Source organism: Nestor notabilis, unplaced genomic scaffold (genome assembly GCF_000696875.1).
Source record: "Nestor notabilis isolate BGI_N333 unplaced genomic scaffold, ASM69687v1 scaffold19408, whole genome shotgun sequence".
In the NCBI taxonomy this organism is placed as follows: Eukaryota; Metazoa; Chordata; class Aves; order Psittaciformes; family Psittacidae; genus Nestor; species Nestor notabilis.
Genome location: NW_009938985.1, coordinates 21,240 through 43,306, shown reverse-complemented (window position 1 = coordinate 43,306; position 22,067 = coordinate 21,240). Strand labels below are relative to the sequence as shown.

The window sequence follows — 22,067 nt, the reverse complement described above, 5'->3', positions numbered from 1 at the left end:
AAACCTGCCAAACAGCCTTATCCCATTCCACTCTATTCCATACCGTTCCACACACATACATATTTATGTCTCATTTACATATGATTGCATTATCATATAACCTGCAATTATGGTTGTTACATGGTCACACAAAGGACATGGGCAGACCTGTTCCAGAGGAGAAATGGGATTGTCTGTTCCTGAATGCAGGAGTATGGTCTGTATCTTTGATTTTCAGGTGTGTTCTTGGTAAGATCTTTGCCACCCCCCTTGCAGAAACGAGAAATTGCCTGTGTATGAGGTAGGACATACCTGCATTAATGCCTTCCATGGCAAAAGAAGTAGTTTCTTGGTCAGAGCTGTTGTCCATTAGGAAGTTCTAGAGTTTAACCCAAGCAGCATTCCACTCTCTTACAAGCTTTCATTGCTATTATAATTCATTGCCTAAATTGATCATCTGATCACTGTCAATATACAAGTGAGAACTGGAACAATCCCTAAGGACATTTATGTAGCATTTATTTACAGTGAGTGAAGAGCCTTTCTTGCTTTATACCTTTCCTTGTTTTATGGTTACTTTTGCTGTTTCAAAATGGCTTTCTATTTCAGAAGGTCTGGAAAGAAAATTTCGAATACCATGAGTGCAACAGTTTTGAGAGATTTTACTAATAAGCTGCACAGGGTGTTTCTCTTGTTTTGCATTTGAGCATACACTGCTGCCTATGTGGGATTTCTGTCCCTTTTCTTCAGAAACAAGGAAAGAGAGAGCAACATTTTTAATTGTGGGGAAGTAAAATTTGCACTAGCTCTAGCATTTATACATATCGCTGTCTTCATCCTCCCTCCAGCAAAGGAGTGAGTTACACAGCAAGTGACTGTACATGCTGACCAAGGAATGAGAGGTGGTGCTCAGGTGGTTAATGTAAAATGTACCCTGCCTGGAGAAGGTTTGCTACAATTCCTTCTATTCCCCAGAAATAAAACTAATTCCATGTGTGCTCCTCCATCGTTTTGCAGCTCAGCCACATTGCCTATCACTTTCAAGTGCTTGTTGGAGAATAACCATGTGGACAGGAGGATTGCGAGGTTTGTGCTGCCTGTGGGAGCCACCATCAACATGGATGGGACGGCGCTTTACGAGGCAGTGGCTGCCATCTTCATTGCACAAGTAAACAACTATGAGCTGGACTTTGGGCAGATTATTACTATAAGGTATAAACCTCAATTTCCACGTGCTGGGATTTGCTTGTCATGTTGAGCCTGATGCTTTTAATGATTCTTGTGTGTAGCGGGGATTCAGAACGAAACTCATCTTTGTGATTATCAAAGGATGCTTTCCTTGTAGCATCCTTTATTTAGCTGCATACTCCATCCTTGAAAGGTCTGTAATGGATCCAAAAGACTAGAAGATCCAGCTGAACAGTTACTGCCAGAATAACTCCAGTGACTGCCAAAGAACACCTCAGGGACTGAAACCTGCAGGTTTCCAGCAGGGAATGATTAGAAAAACATTCCTCATAGTCAGAGCCTTGTGCAACATGTTTGAGATGTGTTTCCCTACCCACCCAGTGACCTCGTCACTGCCCTGTTTACACTGCTGGGCCTTGCCCATTTTCTGCTGGACTTGAAAACCTTCATGACAAGGAGAGGGGAGTCCTGAAACTAACCCCAGATGGCAGCTGAGGTTTGCTAACCTGCTTCTGTCAAGAGCTGGTTAGACTAGGAGCAGAAGAAAAAAACTGTGCCCATATGAGCTCTTGCTTCAGGCTCACTCTCTGAAACTTACTGGCATGACACTGAGCTAAACTTTACTATTTTGTGATTTTGAATTTGAAGATGTTTTTAGCATGTGGTTGCAAAATATGGCCCAGAGCATGGGCAGATATTACATACACCTTGAAGCAGAGAATGGTGATTTAAAATATGGAGAAAAAGGGTTGTAGTAAACGGAGAGAAGGTAAATTCTAGCTTTTCTCTTAGCAGAATCCTATTTTATCTGTTTATTTTCACTCTCCATATTAAGTGTTAGTACATAAGGACCAGGCAGAAGTAAAGATAGTAGAAGGAAAATACAAATAAAGATTGAAAAATCCAAGAAGGAGAAGACTCACAGAAGAAGTGGGTAAATAGGTCTGTCACTGTGGATTCTGTATCTTGAATATCTGAAGCCAAATTCTAACAGTATTTATTCTATGGACCAAACATGCCCCAGATGTTGATAATTTAGGACCTGGATATTTAAAATTCATATATTCCTGAGTGCCAGGATATTTTTTGCCAGAGGGGGGAAAAAAGTGTTAGAAAAATAATCAGTCTGTTTTGCTCATAGTTTGTAAAATCCAGGTTGACAGTTTCTATCAATGTGATTATGTAAAACTAGATGTAGCAGGAAAAGAGAATAAAGACCCTATTCCCAGTAAGTGAGCATGTTACAGAAACATACATCTACATTAAGGTCAACATTCAGTGGAACAGCAGATGAACTTGCCTGTGCATCTTAGTTAAACATTTCTAGTTTTGCTTCCAATTAAGTCATGAGTTCCTTCCTTCCTATCTACCCTCTGCCTGCCGCCATGCTATTAGGATGCTCTGCGAGCTGACCTTTCAAAATCTAGTTTTAAATCTTTCTCATTTCCCATCACACCCACAGGCAAATGTATTTTTTTATTGCAGGAAAGGGCTCTAATTATAAATACTGATGCTGCTTTGCTGGTACACTGTGCAGCTGTGAGCAAGAGACTGGATATCTCTGTGTCTCAGTTTCCATATAGGCGAATACTGTTACCCTCATTTTCCATCATAATAGGTTGAGACTTAAGTGCTTGGACTATCAGTGTATATGCTTTATGCCGTTCTTTTACAGTTGTCAACATTTGGGTTTTGTCTTTCTGGATGGCCTAGCTCTTGGAAGTGGCCAGATGGGCAGAAATGAATACATCCAGTCACTTTTGCTCCTGGAAAAGGAATGAAATCCCTCCCCTAAAAATAACAGTGTGAAAGAAAGAAGTTAATCCTGCCAGGTCCACTCTTGCCCTGGTCTTCCATTCATTTCTGCTTGCCTGGCTGAAAAAATGGTGTGAAAGTCAAGTAAAAAGACTTTTCAGAAACTGAAGAGGTACAGTCACATTCACGCTTGCTTCACAGTTAGATCCAAGTATGCAAAGCCATGTGCTATGCAAGGACTTCACCCTTGGCCCAGCCTCTTTACCCTTGGCCTGGCCTGGTGATGGATTGACATTAAAGGCCCTGGCTGCGGATTTGCCTGGCACAGGGACTGCAGCTGATGACTCAGAGATGTCTGCTGGGAGCTCTGCAGCCAGGGGGGAAGCAGCGATGAGGAGTGCTGGCAGACTCATGGCACACAGCGCTGCGTGGTGCCATGACCCACAAGAAGCTGACACAACTCAGAGAAGCCCACAGCCTGGCTGCCCTCCTTTCTCTGCACTTGTGATATTAGGAGACAACAGAACTGCCTCACCAGTGCCTAGGCTGCAAAGAGAGGGTGAGACTTCAGCCCTGGGCAGACAATTTGGCCTGTTCTTGCTCTCTGACCTGGTTTCTATCCATAAAACACTGGCAGTTCTGTGCAGTGGCTTGTGTAATAAGGATGATGGTTAAGGAAAGCTCCTGTAAAAACATGGTGTGGTTTCTTGCAGAGTAACCCATCCCTGGTAAAGTTTATTCCTTTCTTTCTTTGTTAAAGTATCACAGCAACAGCTGCCAGCATAGGTGCTGCAGGGATCCCACAAGCTGGCCTGGTGACAATGGTCATTGTTCTGACCTCGGTTGGGCTCCCAACAGACGACATCACACTCATCATTGCCGTCGACTGGGCACTGTAAGTAACATTCAGCTTTTGAGGTTTCCAGTGTGGCAACTCTGCTAAAAAGGCAAATGGTCTCCAGGGGCATAGCAATACAGATAGACATAAAAGGCATGGGAAGTAATTACTTTGCTTGAAATGGTGCTAGTGTGGCCCTAGATACAATACTCTGCTGGAGTGGGCATTATATTGAACAAAAGGCATAGGCAAATGAGGGAGTCTAGATGAGACTTGAATAATATGACCTACGTGGAGAGGCTGAAAAAGTGGAGTTTGTTTAGTCTAAAACCAGAGCAGGCTGAAAGAGAAGGTTACCACAGAAGTTTGTGATATAGATAAGACTGTCCTGAAGAGGAGAGTGATCAATTGTTCTTCCCATTCACAGGGAGGGAAAATGAAGTAGACCAAAGTAACGGCCTTAAGTCAGATCACAGGAAAACTTAAGAATTATTTCTGTCTAGAAGGATAGCCAGGCAGTGGAAGTGACTGCACCTAGTCGGGTTGGAGGATGACCTTCATGAGAAGTTTTAAGGTCAGGCCAGACAAATGTCCATCAGGTGCAGCTCTGGCACTTTGCCTTGGATAAGGACAAGGGACTGACATTCCTAGGAAACATGGTTTGCCTGCACTTTGCTTACGAGTTCACTGACACTTCAAGGACATCACAGTGTAGTTAAGCACTTTACAAAGGGGCATGAGCCAGGACTACAGCAAGCAAGTACTCCAGCACCACAGATACCACTCTGCCTGAAACAGCCATGACAGTACAGTAATGGTTTGTGCTCTATATAGCTACTACTGCTTTAACTAGAACCATGATACAAAGCTGAATGTCATATGTGCAATGCACTGCATTAGGATTAATAACATCTTTTTATTACAGATCCTGGTGCAGTTCTGCTCTTTCTAATTTCAGTGCTAAACAGGCAGCAATTTGTAGCTCCCCTGCACAGAGACGTGTTTTTTTTCAAGAGCAGCCATTCTGTAGAGAGGTTACTCTGCTGCATCCCTAATCACTGAGGCTTTAGCAGCAGAGGCAGAGGCTAAAACTTAACACACTCAGAATAAAAGCAGTTTGTGTCACCCATGAGAAGAGACACTTTAAAAATTCATAAGCAGGCATATATTTGAACTCTTAACTTGCATGTAAATGTCCAGAAATCAAGCAAGCAATTTTGAAGAGCCTAGAAAGGTGAATTGTAAAATCCTAATCCCTACTTCATTAGCATTTCAGTTAACTACAGAAGTGGTGTATGCATCCACAAGGAAACAGTCCAAATTATTTCTTATTTAATCTATATAAAATACATCTCCATTAATACAGTGGAGTTTCATTACATCAAAGTTCTGAGTAAAAAGGTGTTATGAGCCCATTCTGTTATATATCCTATTTTATTCAACTTCAAGCTATTGATTTTTTTGTACACAGAATTGTGTGAAGTTATTTACTTTCCTGTTCAGTGTCACAGAACATTATTATTAATAGCAGTCATTAGTGTAGAGTTCTGTGCATATTTTAAGACAGATTTTATTTTAGGACTATCAGGAATATTCTTCTGTGAAGGATAAATAATATCTGCTGTGGACACCTAAACTTTGGAATGGCAGTTCAGATTTTAATGAAGGAGCCTTTCTAATGCTACTCACTGAAACTCAATAGTTAATAAAGCACGGTAAAATACAAGTATTTTAAGCTGTATTACAAAAGCCTTTTCCCTCTATATTGCTCAGTTTTTGCCCAGCTCTTGCAAAATCAACATGTCATTGTTTTTCCAGTAAGGCTTCCAGCGTATATGGGAATTAGGGTTCTTTTTGTCTTACAAAACTTTTCAAAACAACAGACAAAACACTTTTTCAGGCTATCGTTCCAGATAGTATTAAAAAGTGAGTGAGGAACAGACCCAATTTTCTGTCTTTTGCAGATGAACTTTCATACAAAAAGTGTATTTCTGTATTTCGGTACTTGGTGGTTTCAAGAGCCTGCAGATGCAAAGTGTCAACATGGTTGACATGGTGAATATTTTCAGTATTAGTTTTGGAAGTACTGGAGTATGAAGAGTGCTTAAAGAAGGCTGGTTAGATGATCTCACGAGACTGAAATACCATTACAATGCCCTGCAGGTATTGCAATGCATTTAGGTAGCTATAACATATATGTGAACTTCATACCTTTAGCTATTACTTAGAGACATAAAGATGAACATCAAAATGTTTCTCAGCTAATTCATTAAACACAAGGTAAAAGTTCTGTATCTTAAATAATATCATCTAAAGCTAAAATTCCACTGCAACACCTGACTCACATGTTGGCACTGAAGGAAATGCCACTAGCAGCAGGTTGGCCTCTTGGTGTAGAAATGTCAGTGGTGTACAGCGTGGTTCTACTCATGAGTAGTGCAGACTGCTCCATATATACAGAAAAATCAAACAGCTCTGGTCAAACAATGTGCCAGGCAATCCATTTGCTTCAGATTTTCAGTGTGGTGCCCTTTTTCCTCAGAAAAATTCTGTCTTCAAAAGAGATGCTAATCAGGGCCCACAAGGGAATGCAAACTCTTGAGTTCTGCTCATACAACTTCTTCTCTACCACAGCTGATTCTTTGCACAATCCAAAATTAACAACTCAGAATATATCTTTCCAAGAATCAAAATTTGATGATCAACCAAGGAAAAAGAAAAGCCCGTGTGTAGCAGGAACATCTATCAGTATGTGCTGCAACAGTGGTTTTCCCCTCTTAATATATTCTTGTGGGAATTATCCTCAAGGCAAAACCCAAAATCAGAACAGCAAGAATTAGAAAAAAGGATTCAGCAAACAAGTGTAGGACTGTGTCCTGGAGCAAACAACCACATCAGGTGTAGGCTGTGGAATATTATTGCTGAAGTTACTTGCAATTGCATGTGCAATTTGGGTAACTGCAAACACAAGTAAGCTTTCATGCAGGAGCTCTCATGCTAATGAAGCAAAGTAACTGCATCAACATTTGCATGCACAGAGCAGATGCCTAAAATATCTGAAAAAGAATCAGCACAGAGTTTCAATTCTTTACTGCATGAAGATACAGGATCAGAAATGTGGCAGTGTTGATATTGGACCATCACTGACTTTAATAAGCCAAACATCTGGAGATTTCTGAACCTCCATTTTATAACCCACATTTATAAATTAAGTTACTAATATGACACAGTTTTCAGATGTGTATGTTTTTCTTGGAAAAGACGTGCTATATTTCAGATTTAAAACCTAGATAATCTATTTGAAATCTCATCAGTTTTAACTAATAGATTCCAAACTGCTTCAAATGTAACGTTTGTCTATGACAACCATTTACTTTTGTGTATTTACAGGCTGGTTTTTAATAGATTTTTTCTTTTTTTTTTTTTAGGCAGTGGGTAGAAGGTGTAAACAGGGAAGAAATGATCCCATCAATTAATAAATCAAAATAGGGAAATTGTATATATATAGTACTGTCAAGCATATTAAATGGAAGTTGGAAAAGATGATAACTGAAAGTGAAGAAGCTTTCAGAGCCACTGGTAGCCATAGCAACCACAGCTTTCTCAGAAACTAACATGATTTAAACATGGCCAGTGCCTACTTAGTTTGTGAAGGGAGTCATTTAGCAACCTCCTGAATCATTATGATTGTATTCTGCACATTCTACCAATATAATATTCTTCTTAACTAGCACTTCAGTTGCTGAGATTGGGACCTTGGTAACTAATAGAAGGTACTGGTTGTACTGGATGCCCTCTACTTTTGTTGAATTAGGATATTTGCAAGCACCAGGCCCATAATACCGGACCTTAACACAAAACCTCAGACATAAATGCAGTCTTGATCTGCTGTGTTAAACCTTTAAACCTTTTTAGCACTGAATCAGCTTGCACATATAGGAAGGCAGAGCTGCTCTGGTTAGCTGTTACAAATTAAAGCATATGGCAGCACAGCACACTGAGCTCAGAAAAGGCTGGAAAACCCAACTAAGCAGCTCAGTAACTAGTGGCTGCCCTGTGCCAAACTCCTTACTACCACTTCTAACCTTGTTAGCTCATAAAACCAGTGAAACTGGCCTTCAGCTGTAATTACTGCAGTGATGCAGGCCTAGGAATGTACCCAAAGAGCCAACAACTTACCATTACTATTTCATTTTCCAGTGACAGGTTTAGAACAATGATCAATGTCCTGGGAGATGCGCTGGCTGCTGGGATCATGGCCCACATCTGTCGGAAGGAGTTTATCAAGGATGGTGATGAGGTAACAGCACTATGAGTCGGGGTGCGCCAGCATGTGCCATGTTACGGCAAAGAACCTGCGAGCTCTCAGCCTCCCATGGTTGTTTCATCTAGTTTATAAAGGGTGTTTCAGAGACAGGACAGAATTGGGCAATGTGCTGCTCAGCCAGATGGGGTGGAGGGGTCCTTTTGCATGAGGTCATGCACAAAAGCCACTCAAGCTCAAAGCTTGCCAGCCAGCTGTGTCTGGCACACAGGGCTGGGAGGAGAAGCAGCAGCTGCACTGTCCTGCAAATGCACGAGAGGCTGGAACTCAAGACCTACACTCAGTAGCCAAGTCCTGACTGGCCAGTAAGTCATCCTGCTTCTGAAAACATGACCAGCAACAGAGCAGGGTGGCAAAAAATCCTTGAGCGTTTGTGTGTAGAGGGAGGTAAAGGTACCCATGAGTGTGTGTATGTGTCATCAGTAAGCTCACGACAAAAGCAGCTACCTTGGGTGTTTCAAGACTCTGTGTTAGCATAATCTGAAGGCACCACTGCAATGATTTCCTTTCTGGACTAGCACAAGCACATTGCTCCATTCTGGACTTCATTCTCAGGCATCTTCATGCCTTCTACATTTAATACAAGTCTCTCCTTACATCTTTGGTTTTCCTTCTTATTCCATACAGCACGCATATTCTGCCCCGCCTGCCTCCACTCGTATGCTTTTTTATCTTCCTCCTTGGCATGCATCATTCAGTCTTTCCTTACACCAGGAACTCCTTCTCACGATCTTCCTTCAAATCCTTGCCAAAGGAGATTCCTAATTCCAGAAGCCCATCATGCTCGGAGGTGCTAATCTCCAACCATGTCAGCTCATGGCATAACTACCTTTCTCCCACAAAGAGAGAAACGTTTCTTCATGAGAACTGATTTTCACAAAGCATGTTTCAGTTCTGTGCATCACTTGTAGTGTTCTATAAAGAACAACAGCATGAATAGCAAAGTTTTATTTCTATTATTATTTCTCCTATTTTACAAACAGTCCTTCTGGTAAATCCCATTCTCATGCCTTCCTGCAATATGCATTTAAAATTCCTGTTCTTTTAAGCTTTATACAGAAAGACAGGCCTTTATCCTCAGAGGTACTTAGCACCTGCAGTAATTACTGATGACAGGGTTAGGCTTGAATATATGAGCTACACATAGAGCTAGCTACAAAAAAAATAAACATACAACCTAATGCTAAGCTATGTTACAAAGCCAGAAGTGTAGTCTGAGTTCCTGCATAACACAGGCCTCCTGACGTTTCATTGCTGTATTTAGAACTCACTCAGAACTCAAGAAGAGATGTTTCAAGAATATAAAATCCCTCTGAAGGGATTATTTAGTCATATGTGATGAGATTTTTCTTTGCCTAATGCTCTATATTTATATTAAAATATACCATTAGTCTGCCATATATTTTGGCTGCATAATATGTGGACTTAGTAATGTATACCCAAAGGCCAAATTTTCTCAGCTGCAAGCCCACCTTGTTTCTCTGCCAGTATTTACGTCTTATTTTCCCCATCAGACCTTCTGGTTTGATTTAAAGAACACTTCAATATTTAACTCACGAATCAGTCAATAAAATCCCCTTTATTTCTTTTGAAACAGTGCAAACTGAAAAGACAGGTGTTACTTTATTGGGTTAGAAGAAAGGCAGAAGGCAACAACAAATGACTTACTGGTCTGTGTAACTGCACTTCAAGAGCAAGCACTGCCCAAAGCGGAGCATACTGGTCATGGCAAGTCCATCTCTCTCAAAATTAGTCCTGAAATTCTAGTCTTGATCTACTGTACTTTTATTGCTTTACTGATGCAAACAGTTATTACTATAAGTTAAAGGAGAGTTGTGACAGAATTTGCATTTTTACGTACTTAGACACCTTCACTTTATCCAGATGGTGCAAAGATGCTTTAGTGTATATAAGAAATAGGCCCTGAAAGCCTGTGGAGCCCCTAGGTAATCCTGGTGAAAGTAAATCAGACCACAGGCTTTCAAAGTGAAAATTCCTTTCCTTTTGTATACAGCACACAGAGGCAGTATTCCAGATCTTAATGCTTTTCACATAGGTGCCATTGATCTGTGAAACTAAGCCTATTAACGTCCATCAGATTGTGGCTTACCAGAGGAATGGCTGTGTGAAGACCATGAACGCATCTCGCGGACCAGAAACAGTGAAAGCGTTTCAGCACCACATACCTGTACAAGTGGAGCAAGAAGAAAGTCCAGTGGAGAATCATACTAAGAAATCCAACAGTAAAGATCACTGCACTATTGAAATAAATGAACTAGAAACAAATGTGTAACTGCTACACTCAGGGGTATTTCATACCCCAGTGACCTGATAACCAATCTCTACCTCACAGCTGGAAGAGGGACTCTTTGCCTTGCACAGGAAAACGTGGAATTATTGCCACTCTGCTTGTACTGGAGCAGGAGACCAGCTGTGACCATCAGGAAAGGCACACAGCTTGCACGAGACATGGGCTTCTTTAGGTGGAAGATTTTAATACTGAAAAACGTAACTAATGGACAACTACTGGTTTATTCTGCACTCATTTGACTCCAATATAGTATTTGACACTCCTTTGGCTTCTTTTTTTTAAAGTTTTTTTATTTGACCCTTTTTATTTTCTAACCAAAGCCTTTTTTTTGTGACTCTGAGTAATTATGAACACTGTATTTTTGTAGATTTTTTGCTATGTGATTTAATGTATTTTTTGCTATGTTTCACCAAGACTGCTAAAGGTTTTGTCTAATATTTGCTAAATACAGAGTTTGTGCTTAGTTTTAGAACAGCAGTAAGAAAATCACACTGATTTCCTGATCTCAAGTGGTTACTTATATTACTAAATAACACTCCAAGCAGAGGTGAAGCAGAGCATGCAGTTTTGCAAGACAGCACATTAAGGTAATTCTGATGGGCAGCCTTCAGAGACAGGCATTCAGGTGTGATGCATAACACAAAGAATTCCTAGGTCACTGCAGAGCACAGTTTGCCTTCCAAGTGCCAGATTTATTAACCTTTTTTTAACCTAACTTTTCAGTAGAGTGAGTACCATGCGGTGGCAGAGGTGGTGTGAGCCCTAACCTGTAAGCACTGGTGCTAATGTGTCCTCTCCTGTAATCTGTAGGCTGTTCTACTGTAAATATGTATAAACCCAAAGCTCAAGCTCATGAACCATATGCTTCATCCTAAGAGCAGACGGGACACAAACTGGAACCTTATGATGCTGAGTAATATGGGGGGGGGTGGGGGTATGAGCTTGCTGTGGGAACTGGCCTGGTATTTCTCATCATTCAGTGGTTGATCTACATTGACAGTTACTCCCTTTCCACTGTCTACTGAATCTTTCAGTTACAATAAAATCTGCTGAGTATGTTTCCAATGTTTGTGATAGAGAACATTTTTAATAAATCTGCCATTTAAAAACAGGCTGTCCGTGCATTCTGCTGTTAGTGTCTGCTTAGTTCTGTGCCAGAATGGAGAGTGGAAGTGAGGAGACCTTCTCAAACAGTGGGATTCAATCCAGAGATGACATACTAGTTCATACCAATACACTTGACATACTATATTTAGCTACTTGTGGCATATCAGTTTCAGGTAACATGTGTCTTGTATTACAATATGCTTCTCTCATCTGTAGAGTAAAAATAAGCCAGTCAAAAAGGACAATTTCTGCACTCGCCAGAAGCAGAGGTGCTCGATGTACATGACTTATGGTTTTCCTTGGAAGTGGATAATTACCTCTTCTTTGAGGTTCAGACTGTTCAGCAACTGAACAGCAAACTGAGGTTTGCTGTTCAGACTATTTCTTTTGCCATGCACTAATTAGTTGCCTCAGAGAGGTCTATAAGGGTAGTTTAAATATCAAACGGTAAAGCCAGAAAGAACAAACACACATCTTATTCACCTGTTGTTCCTGAGAAATGATGTATTCATTAGAAAATACACACAGTTGATAACTATTTTCTTTATTTGATCCTAGAGTGAAAGCAACAAACACAGAACAAAAGCATAGGAAAGAACTGAAATCATTGAGAAAAATTTGCTCCTGAACGGGCCCTATAATGGATCTGCTTTATGGAGTGCCATTAAAATGGGTGATTTAGGAGAGCTCAGGCTGGTCTGTGCCTGCTGTACAGACCCAATTATTTATGAAACCAGATGAAGAATCAGATGAGAAGTACTTTTAATTCAATCCAGTACACATATGTTTTCAGCACAGTCCTAACAGGCAGTTGTGTCAACCCAAGTGAAGGGGTAACGCAGGGACAAGAACAAGGAGCCAGGGATGAAACAGTGTAAGCACATGTGTCTATGCCAGCAAAGAAAACGTGAAGTTTTAACTTCATACAGTCAGTTACTTCACAGTTAACTATGTGAAGTGATACTAAAACCCTGCCAGTCATCACTTTACAATCACTTTGCATAGATGAAGAAAGAGGCTAAGTAGATCCAAGACTGGGAATAAGCAGTTCCAAACTAAATGGTTTTGGATGAGTCTGCCCACACACCGTGCCAAGGTGCCATGGTCTGCCAAGCAGAAAGTGCTGTTAGCCTTACCACCACCACCTTCTCCAGCCACCTATGACCTTTGGCTAACTACAAAGTGTAAATCCTTTTGTCTGCTTCTCTGAGACAGCTTACATAGTCTGACACTCTTCAGCTTAGTCATGTCTCAAGAGGTCTAAGCCAACCCCAGTGCTAAGAAGCTGCCACTTCTACAAGGAGAACTTCAGTTCCACGCAAGTCCTACAAAACAAAGAAAACCACAAGTGTGCCCTTTACACTCTGGCAAGTAGGGAATGTGGAAATGTTGTGTGTGAGGGCATATTTTTTATGGAATCAAGAGGCTGTTTTAAAATTAGCCTTCTGCATTCAAACCTTATTCAAAGAATGTCCAGTTTTGCTCTGCAAATTTGAAATGCAGATGTTTGGGTGTTTTTACATTCTATTGTTCACATCTTTAAAACTTGGGGTTTATACCAATACATGCCTCCTCTCAGCTGGGAGGAAGGCAGTGGTCCAGTTTCTCACCTAACTATTATTTGTGGTATAAATATTGCTAACTATAGGCCCAGAGCACTTCAGTTCTTTGTGCTGGTAAATACACCTTGCTTAGTGAAGTGTGACCTTGACTGCAGCATCTGACTGCTACAATAGTCGTCCTGTACTGAACACAAGACCCCGCTGTTAACTGCAGAGAGGCAAACACAGAAGGTAAGATGATTTTGATGGTAAGTTTTCCTTTATGTTAGCTATTTTCTGTGTCTCACAGTGTTTGTTGTCAAGCAGCTTGACACACAGTGCAATTAGGCTAGCAGAAGCTTCCATATGATAATTGCATGCATGGATCGGTTCATATTTTCCAGCTATAATCACACTTCCTTCCAACAAAAATAATGAAGCTGTTGCTTATCAAGTTAGAGTGCAAGCTTTGTGTTGGTAAATATATTTCTCCTACTTTCAGAGCATAAAAACAAACACGTGACCTTTATAGTCTCAAAACTTACATATGAAAAAGATCAGTCAATCAATCAATCACTAATTACAACAGTTTGCATGGAATAATCTCAAGTATATGTGGAAAGAACATATTTCGTAACTGGCAACATTCAATCTTATTTTGAAGTTGCCTCCCCCTGCTAAAAAGAAAGGGAACTTAGCCAATAAAAGTATACTTAAGACACACTAGAGGAGAGTGTTGAGGAGGAGGAAAAGATGATTAACATGAGTGGTGCATTGTATACAGCTATGGAAGAAATAAATTGGGAAATAACCCGAATTAATACATACCTATCAGAGACAGAAGTTTACTGCTGGTTATTTTGCAGCTGCATTGCTCTAGAGATACTACTGGGAGGAAAGAAGCCACCGCAGATTGGTGGGGCATAAAAACACCCTTAAAGACATCTTAAACCAGGTTCTTGAGGATTCTGCCAATGCTAAGGAAGTTTTGAAGTGTTAAATCCGTGTGCTAGAGTTAGAGCTGGGAGAAAGAGACACGACCAGAGCACTTCCACATCCCACTAACTTCTAAGAGCTTTTGCTTCCCAACCCAAATACAGAAGCTTATGGAACTACGAGTTGCTTATAGTCTCAGCTAGTCTTAATATCCATAGTCTTAATATCAACTAAGAAAATATCAAGATGGATTTATTCGTAGCTAAGCTTTCTTTGTGCCACTTGAATATGTATCCCAACATACAAATGATGGTCTAAATAATTAGATGAAACATTAAATTGTAGGCTCCCCTCATGCTATACTGCTAATTGTGAAGCACTCAGAAAATACGGTAACTCTGTGACATCCCCATTAGATGAGCTCTTCCTTTCAATTCTACAGCAAACATCAATTTTAGGTCATTTTTCACAACAGAAAACTCATCCATAATACTTTCAAAGCAGATGGAAAGCTTTATCTTTGAGCCAGATGGATGGTCTTGGAAATGACCTCAGTCCTTTCTGTGCTTTCCATAAAAATGAGGTAACTACTAGCAGAAGGTGGTTGATGCATGCAAGCAAAATGTGTAACCTGGGAAATGAATCGAATTTGGAAAACTCAGGCTGCCTTTGATCTTGCCCACTGCTAAGTACTCCTGTGTCTGTGTCTCTACTGAATGACTAGGTGTGTTTTCACATCCAGACAGCTATCTTTCATTACAGTCATAGTGGCAATGAGGAATTGCTGCTGTTCCCCTCCAGGCTGAGATCACAGCCCTCCAGCTGAGTACTAAATACAGCGAGGAGGGAAAACAGTGGAGGTTTTCCTACAGGGATGCTACTGCTGCCTGTCTTGCAGTGGGGGAGCACATCTTCTTCCAATAATCATGGCTGGAAAATATCTGACTGTGCTGCATTTGAAAGAGAGCACCCACTACAGACGAATTTAATTCATCCATTCACTAAGGGATGAGCTGCAAATTAAATACATGTATTAAACTTCTCACTTTAGCCTGTGATTTCACACACAACTAAGAAGGTGATAGATGCTCAAAATCACATTCCTCACCAACTACTTTGGAGCATACTGATTGATACTTTTGGAATTTTCAAGAGGGTTTGTCTCACAAAACCCCAAGCGGATGAGATCAATAGAACAGGAAGGGTGGTCACTGCTTAAATTCAGTTCATTATTCACTGCCTCAGACTTCTCATGTGATCTCATGGTCAAGTGACCACAAGAACTCAGGGTTTGCTTCCCATCTATAAACAGAGAAAAAGCAGTTTTCTCTTACAGCAGGGTGTTGCATGGTAAAGATAAATCAGCTGAAGACTCAGACAGTTATATAAGACATATGATTACCTTGGATTAGCCACTTCTATCTCTCTGGAAGCACAGGCTCAATACTCACAATATTCACAGGAATTGCCAGGCTCCTGTTTGAAGTGACAAAACCTCAGATTCCATCGTTTATAAAGTAGCAACAGTTGCATCTCCATAGCCTAGAAGATGATGGATAGGAACGGATTGGGCACAGCTGAGACTTTTGGCAGATTTGTGTCACAAGATACTTTAGATATTTTACAGGCTGTCAAAGTAAAATCATAGCAATCTGTTACTGGGAGAGTGGTATTTTGGGGAATGAATAAAGAAGGCTTCAGGAAGACAAGATGGTGAGTGTTGCTGAGTGAAAAGCGTTTAATCACTTCTTCTCCTGCAATAGAAATCAAACACCCTTTTCATGCTGGCTCCAAGATGAGAAGGTACCAACAGCTGCAGATAGATGTAGGGGCAGAGGAAGCCATCCCTCACAAAGCTTCTGCTGGTGGACAGCCACTAAAGTCAGATCTGCAGGTATCCACATCTGTGACTCACAGGTCATCCCTTCACAGCTAAGTCTTGGCTAGCGCTCACTCACTGAAAACTATTGGAAAAGACTGCAGTTAATAGAACAACTCCTTTCCTTCTCCTCTTTGCGATATGATGAAAACTTACTTGTACTCCTGCAAAGACTTTTGGTGGTAGGGCATGCTGTCCTTCCTTCCAAACTAGCATAGAACACTCAGCCCAGCACAAGAACAAGCAAATACTGAAGTGCTTTCAATTAAGTCACTACAGAACCCTAGAATTCCCATACCACTGGGAATTACAGATGTGCTCAGGGTAGATCACAGTTCTGCTTTGCAGTTTCCATCACAGGAGTTTTTCTTCTTCAAGGTAGAGTTCTGCATCTGTTGCTTTAAAAGCAGTCATCTTTCACCTCAAAGAGGTATCTGCATTTCATTTAGGAATGAAATGTACATTTGCGTGTGTCTGCACACAACACAAGCTGAAAGGCAGGATTTGACCCACCACATGAAACTTATTGTAGTTAATCCTTGCTTTTGAACTTTCCTAATAAGGATATAATGGCTCTAGCTCCCCCCACCTCAAAGAAGGGTATTTTAATAAGATGGAAAAAACAGGGGAAGCAAAATAAGAAGTGTTTTATGTTCACAGATCTCTCACATTACATCTGCTACAAATACTGTATGGGCTAAACAGCAAACCCAAAAGAAAAACAAGACTGACCTTGAGATGTTTCATTATGATTTCATTGCTTCTAGTGGTTTTATTGGGTTTTACCACCAGGCTATTAAAAACATGTGGAGATTATACAGAACTAAGTCAAACCAAGTATTTTCAACACTAATCTTCCATCTTCTTTTCCATTTAAATATTTTAAATAGTTCTTCTATATTTCATGACTTTTGTTGAAAACAAAGTACAGAGATTTGGATAGTCTATATTTTATTTAAAGTTTATCCAGGAAATGTATGACTTTTGTTTTAGAATAAATCATCCAATCTTCTCAGGTTTTTAATAGAAGAAAGCATTTATCTGACATTAAATCATTCCTAGCCAAATATCTGGGGAAGGAGGAATCTGGATGGACAGGATGTATCAGGTGAGCACTATGGTTGGAGCTAGCTCCAGCAGAAAGGTCAGAAAGAAAGGCTCAAAGCTCTCTGATGGAGGGAATTTCCCCTATGACTGCTCATTCCCAGTTGTTTTCCCTCTGGTGCAGTGCACAGGACTGATGTGCAGCTCTCCAAAGCAAATTTCACAAAGGGTATTAGAGATTATCTGCATCCCAGATGTTTTGTTTGTCCCCTCTCTAAAACCAGGTGGGAACAATCTGGAAGACTCACTTCAGTTGTTCCTGCCTGGTTTGGCATTGGAAGATTCGCTTTGGTTTTTCCTACCTGCTTTACAGAGAGAGAGGGAACAACCAAAGTGAGTCTTTCAGTGCCAAATCTTTTAAGCTGTGGATGATGAGGATGCTTCTTGGTGCAGCAACTCTCATGTCTTCAGCACATCAGTAGTGCTTTGAGTTTTATCCCACTACTGCATTTGAATTAAACAGACCCAAAACAAAGGTCCACCACAAAGAAGGGGAGATCTAAAGTACTAAATAGTAATCAAGGTTAATTGAATCCTGTGAAAAAGATATATCCTAACTAAAGATGTTTTAAAGCTAATTTCTTTGATGACTGTCAACAAACACTTATATCCTAAGTAATAAAAGCATAAGACTCATTCATTTCAGCCTCATTCATTTCATTTCAGCAACTGGAGCTGAGAATACTGCAAATCAGTCTCAGTTTTTATCAGAAGCAACGTTCTCGGTAGTATCATAATCATATGCTAAAAACAGATTCTGGAACTACCATGGGGAAAACTTGAGATAGACTGTATAACTGTGCATTGAAACAGCCTTTGCCTGATTCACAATCTTTTGAAGAAGGACTTTATTGATGGACTGTTTAATGTCCTTGGATACTACTGAAGAATTTTTATGGAAACTCTTTTCATACTGGATTATTAGAACACATTTATCATCCACTGCCTCCACATACATCTCACAGCTGGCTGACTTTACAATAGCAGTATGAATCAGAGCTACAGGGCACACCAGTATTTTCCTCACTAAGTGAAATGGAGTTCTTTAGGGAGTTTACTCACTGTTCTTATGTTAGCAACATAATAAAGCAATTACAATGACCTCCATAAGTTATTCCCATTAGACAAGGAAATATCTGGAAAAAACAAGGCTAAATTCATATTATATAAAATCCTGTATGTTTAAGTTTTTAGGACAACTATTCTTAAACCCAAGAACTATTCTTAAAACCAAGAAAGACTCACCAATACTACAGTATAGAATGAAATAAATTACTAGGATATTGGGCTGTATCATAGAAGCTTTCCAAGAGACTGCTTCCCATCCAAAATATTATTTGTGAAATTATGTCTTTATTCTTATTACTTTTTTTGTAAGCAAAAGTTGTAAAAACGTTAGTGGGCCCAGTCAACATGGTGACAAACAGCATCATAATGTAAACTCTTACATATATATACAAGACCTTATAGCAGCACTCCAGTACCTAAAGGGGCCTACAAGAAAGCTGCAGAGGAACGTTTTACGAAGGCACACAGGGGTAGGATGAGGGGGAATAACCATCAGGAACCACTGTTGAAAGAAAACAATCACGCAGCTTCAATCATGCCCCTCCTGCCTCCCCACTGTGTGGGCCACTGCAGAGCAGAAGACATGGCAGTTGGGTCCCCGGGGGAAGGACACTTCCTGTTCTCATTCACTTTGTTAATGCAGGTCCATAGCCTCACTCCTGCACATACCTGACTTCTGCTACCCCAGATCCTCAGCCTTTTCAGGCAAAAGTCCCCTCTATCCATCTTGCAAAGCAGCAGAAGGGGAGAGGGTTTGTACCACAGATGCCTTAGGAGCAGGCCTGCCAGCCCGACTCTTCAGCATCTGGAGGAATTGGATGATCCTCTCCCCAACTGCCCTTTTAATGGACAATCCTGTAGTATTTATGGGAGGGAGCTAAGAAAAACAATCTCCAAGTCCCCAGAGCAGTTATTCTTTTGTTCAGATGATCCAGTAAATCTTCAGCCCCCCCGGGCATGGCTGCCTGACCCAGAGCTGGCTGCGAGGAGGGCGGTTGGCAGCTCTCGGGAGAAGCAGCCCTGCAGAGATGCTGTGCTGCTGCCAGAAGTCTGCAGTTTTTGTTAGGAGCTGCTGCCGCTGCCCCAAGGGAGCACTTCGCAGCCTCCCTCCTGCCCCCCACATCCCTGTTCAAATTTAGTTAAGTTTTCCTTTGGAGTTCTTTCTTTCTTTCTTTCTTAACTAGTTTTTCCCTAGAAGAGTAACTACTTACTGTATAAAGCACCTCTTTTTCATTCAGTGTAACACTCAACCCCCAAACACCACACAGCATGGTGAGGTAAGGCCCTTAGGGCAGAGCAGGGGCCCCCTCACCACACCACAATGGCGCTTGGCCCCCCCAGCCCCTCACCCTGCCTCCCTTCCTGGCAGCAGGGCTGCTGGCGTCCCCCACAACTCACCCTTTCTGCCAGCTGAGGACTGAAGGTCACCCATGAGGTCCTGCTGTTCCTTGAAGAGGGGCTCACAGGGAGCCATCCTGGAGGAGGGCTGGCCTCAGCCTTGCACCAGGGCGCCATCATGGAGGAGCGAACAGCCTTGTGCCACTTGCCTCTCCACAGAGGAGCTGCCATGGGCAGGGCTTCTCCTCTGCTCACAGCAGGCGGGATGGTGCCAGCTCCTTTGCGAGGCCCTTCTTGCTCTTCTGGGGCAAGAGGAGCCCTCCACTTCTGTGAACGTGGGGAGCAGAGGGAAACAGGCTCCCCACAACCAAGCGCCACAGCGCTGCAGCCCCCTCCCAGCACCCAGGGCAGGGATAAGGAGCTGTACCCCCGTTGTGGGGAGATAAAACCTCTGGGGAAGATACGATCATCCTCGGCCTTTTCTCTGAGAAGCCCCTAAGCAACAAGCCAGCGGGGTGGAGCGGCATGGGGCAGGAGCAAGGGGAGGACACCGTGTGCCCCAGGCCCTGGAGGACATGGCTATGGGGGTGAGGAGCCTGAAGGAATGGTGTTGAGGGAGGAAGGGCTGCAGAACGGCCCGTCCACACTGCAGAAGCAGCCAGGCTACATGCTACTCTCTGAAATCAAAGCTCATTACCCAGGGGCTATTTTTGGCACCTGCTGGGCTGTTGATAGCTCACGTGCTGCATTTGTACTCCTGTTGCAGTAAAAAATCATATCCAATCCCAAAAAGAAATCCCGTTTGCCTCCCGAGTTTTTGCAGTGTCCTCTGTAATGATGCCTTTAAAACAGCAAATACACTTACCCCTCAGTTTACATGCTGACCACACATGAACACGAAGCATGGGCAAATGCATACTTACGAATAAAGCTGCCAACTGAATGTTTTCACTATCTATACATCTATCTCAGCCTGAAGAACTTTCTGTTCTGCTCTTTCCCAAACCTAATCAATTCACGGAATAAAGTTAATGAAAACAATAGCTGTGTTGTCTCTGGCCCAACTTTGTGGCTTAAGGAGAGGCCAGCTTCCCAACTTCCTTGATTTTCACTGAAGGCAATAATAAAGACCCTTCAATAAGAAAGACCCTTCAAATTACAGGTACCACCCATGGCCATAAAAGTATGTGGGCTTAGTCCGGTGGATTACTGACTATTCCTTATCATCTCTTATTACTTTGAAAGAAAGAAACTACCACTTTGGTTTGATAGCTTTATGTCCAGTGTCACAGGTGATGGTACCAGATAAGTGATGAATCAGGCTTGTGGTTCTCCCTCATCTATCTCTTACGTGACAATCTATAGACATTCCTCTTGGGTTTTGAGGCTTTTCCTGGGGAAGGAAGATACCTTCTTTTATTTCCCCCTCTGCTTGAAACCATTCTCTCCTTTAAAGGACAGATCCAGTGTGTAATTAGTTTGAAATAAACTTGGAAAAGGGTTTCCTAACTCTACTTGGTCTACAGGATATGCTGTAGGTGGGTCTCTTTGGAAAGGGCTGTCACTTGATTAAGAAGTTTAACAGTCTATGTATCATCTTGAAATTTGGGGCCTGATATTACAAGGTGCTAAAATGTAGCTTCACCCCTGAATTTACCACATCGGACTCCCAAGGGATTCAAGGGGAGTCTGGGGCACCTGACTTCTCACAGAATCACAGTGTAAGGGGCTGCAGTTTAAAGATAATTGCACTGTTCTCCATAAAACTGTACAAATCTGCATATTCTCAGCTTCTTCAGGAGTATAATAAATGGTTTGTTTCACCAAAGACCAGCAGAACTTCCAGTGGGGTTTGCTGGAGAGAGCTAATTGATTTGAGCTGTATTCTATAAACATCTTACATAGAAACCAATCCCAAAAGTCAGTCAGAAGGCTATTTTATTGCTCAGCTGTATAGCTGAAATTAAAGAATGTGGGGTTTTTTGCAATTTTTAGGGTCAAGTTCTGGTTTTCCTTGGTGTTTTTCAGGAAGCAGTCCTTCCTTCTATGATTCATGATTGTGTTGAATTGTCTAAAGTAGGAAATATCAGCTGGAAATGACTGTCTGGGAATGCAAAGGGAGAACGTGGAACTAGATCTTCTCCAGCAGGAAAAACAGCTGTTAAAAAACTGAGCCAACTGTGTTTCCAAGTAAATCCTGGAATGCAGTATGCAAAACAACATGCATTCGATCAGAAATCCTCAAAAGAAAAGACCATTTCGTCAAGCAGATTAGCTGCCTCAGATGAAGGACATTATAATCAAAAAGGAAACTTGCTATCCAGGTACTTCTGTAGGTCTTCTTTTCCTCAGTTTCTTTAATTTCCTTGATTCCAACAGGAACTGAGAATACTCCACACCGTAAAACAGATGAGGCTTTAAAGAGAGTATGACAGCAGGTACTGTCTCCAGACTGGAACTAAGCAAATTTCTCTTGACACTTAACAGCTTTCTCCTCAGACATCCCACACTCACTCATCCCTTTTGCTTTAGTCATCTCACTTCTGACTCTTAATGTGAATGATCTACAATATGTGAAAGATTCTACCCCATATATTAAGCTGCATATTGTTACTCAATCTTCTAGGCATACCTTCAGAGACATTTACACAACTGCCACATGGGCAAACAACAGCAAGACAGAAACTTTACCAGAGCTC

The 22,067-nt window shown here is 41.5% G+C and overlaps 1 protein-coding gene across 1 annotated transcript in view; it reads left to right on the top strand.

The window, feature by feature from the left end:
• The window catches only part of LOC104409693 (excitatory amino acid transporter 5-like), a 52,256-nt gene extending 41,879 nt beyond the window's left edge, over positions 1-10,377 (top strand). Inside the window, exons 8-11 of the mRNA XM_010019636.1 lie at positions 997-1,191; positions 3,683-3,817; positions 7,961-8,060; positions 10,141-10,377. Of these exons, the coding sequence (XP_010017938.1) occupies positions 997-1,191; positions 3,683-3,817; positions 7,961-8,060; positions 10,141-10,377 (667 nt within the window). The remainder of the gene's footprint in view (positions 1-996; positions 1,192-3,682; positions 3,818-7,960; positions 8,061-10,140) is intronic.
• Positions 10,378-22,067: the final 11,690 nt, after the last annotated feature.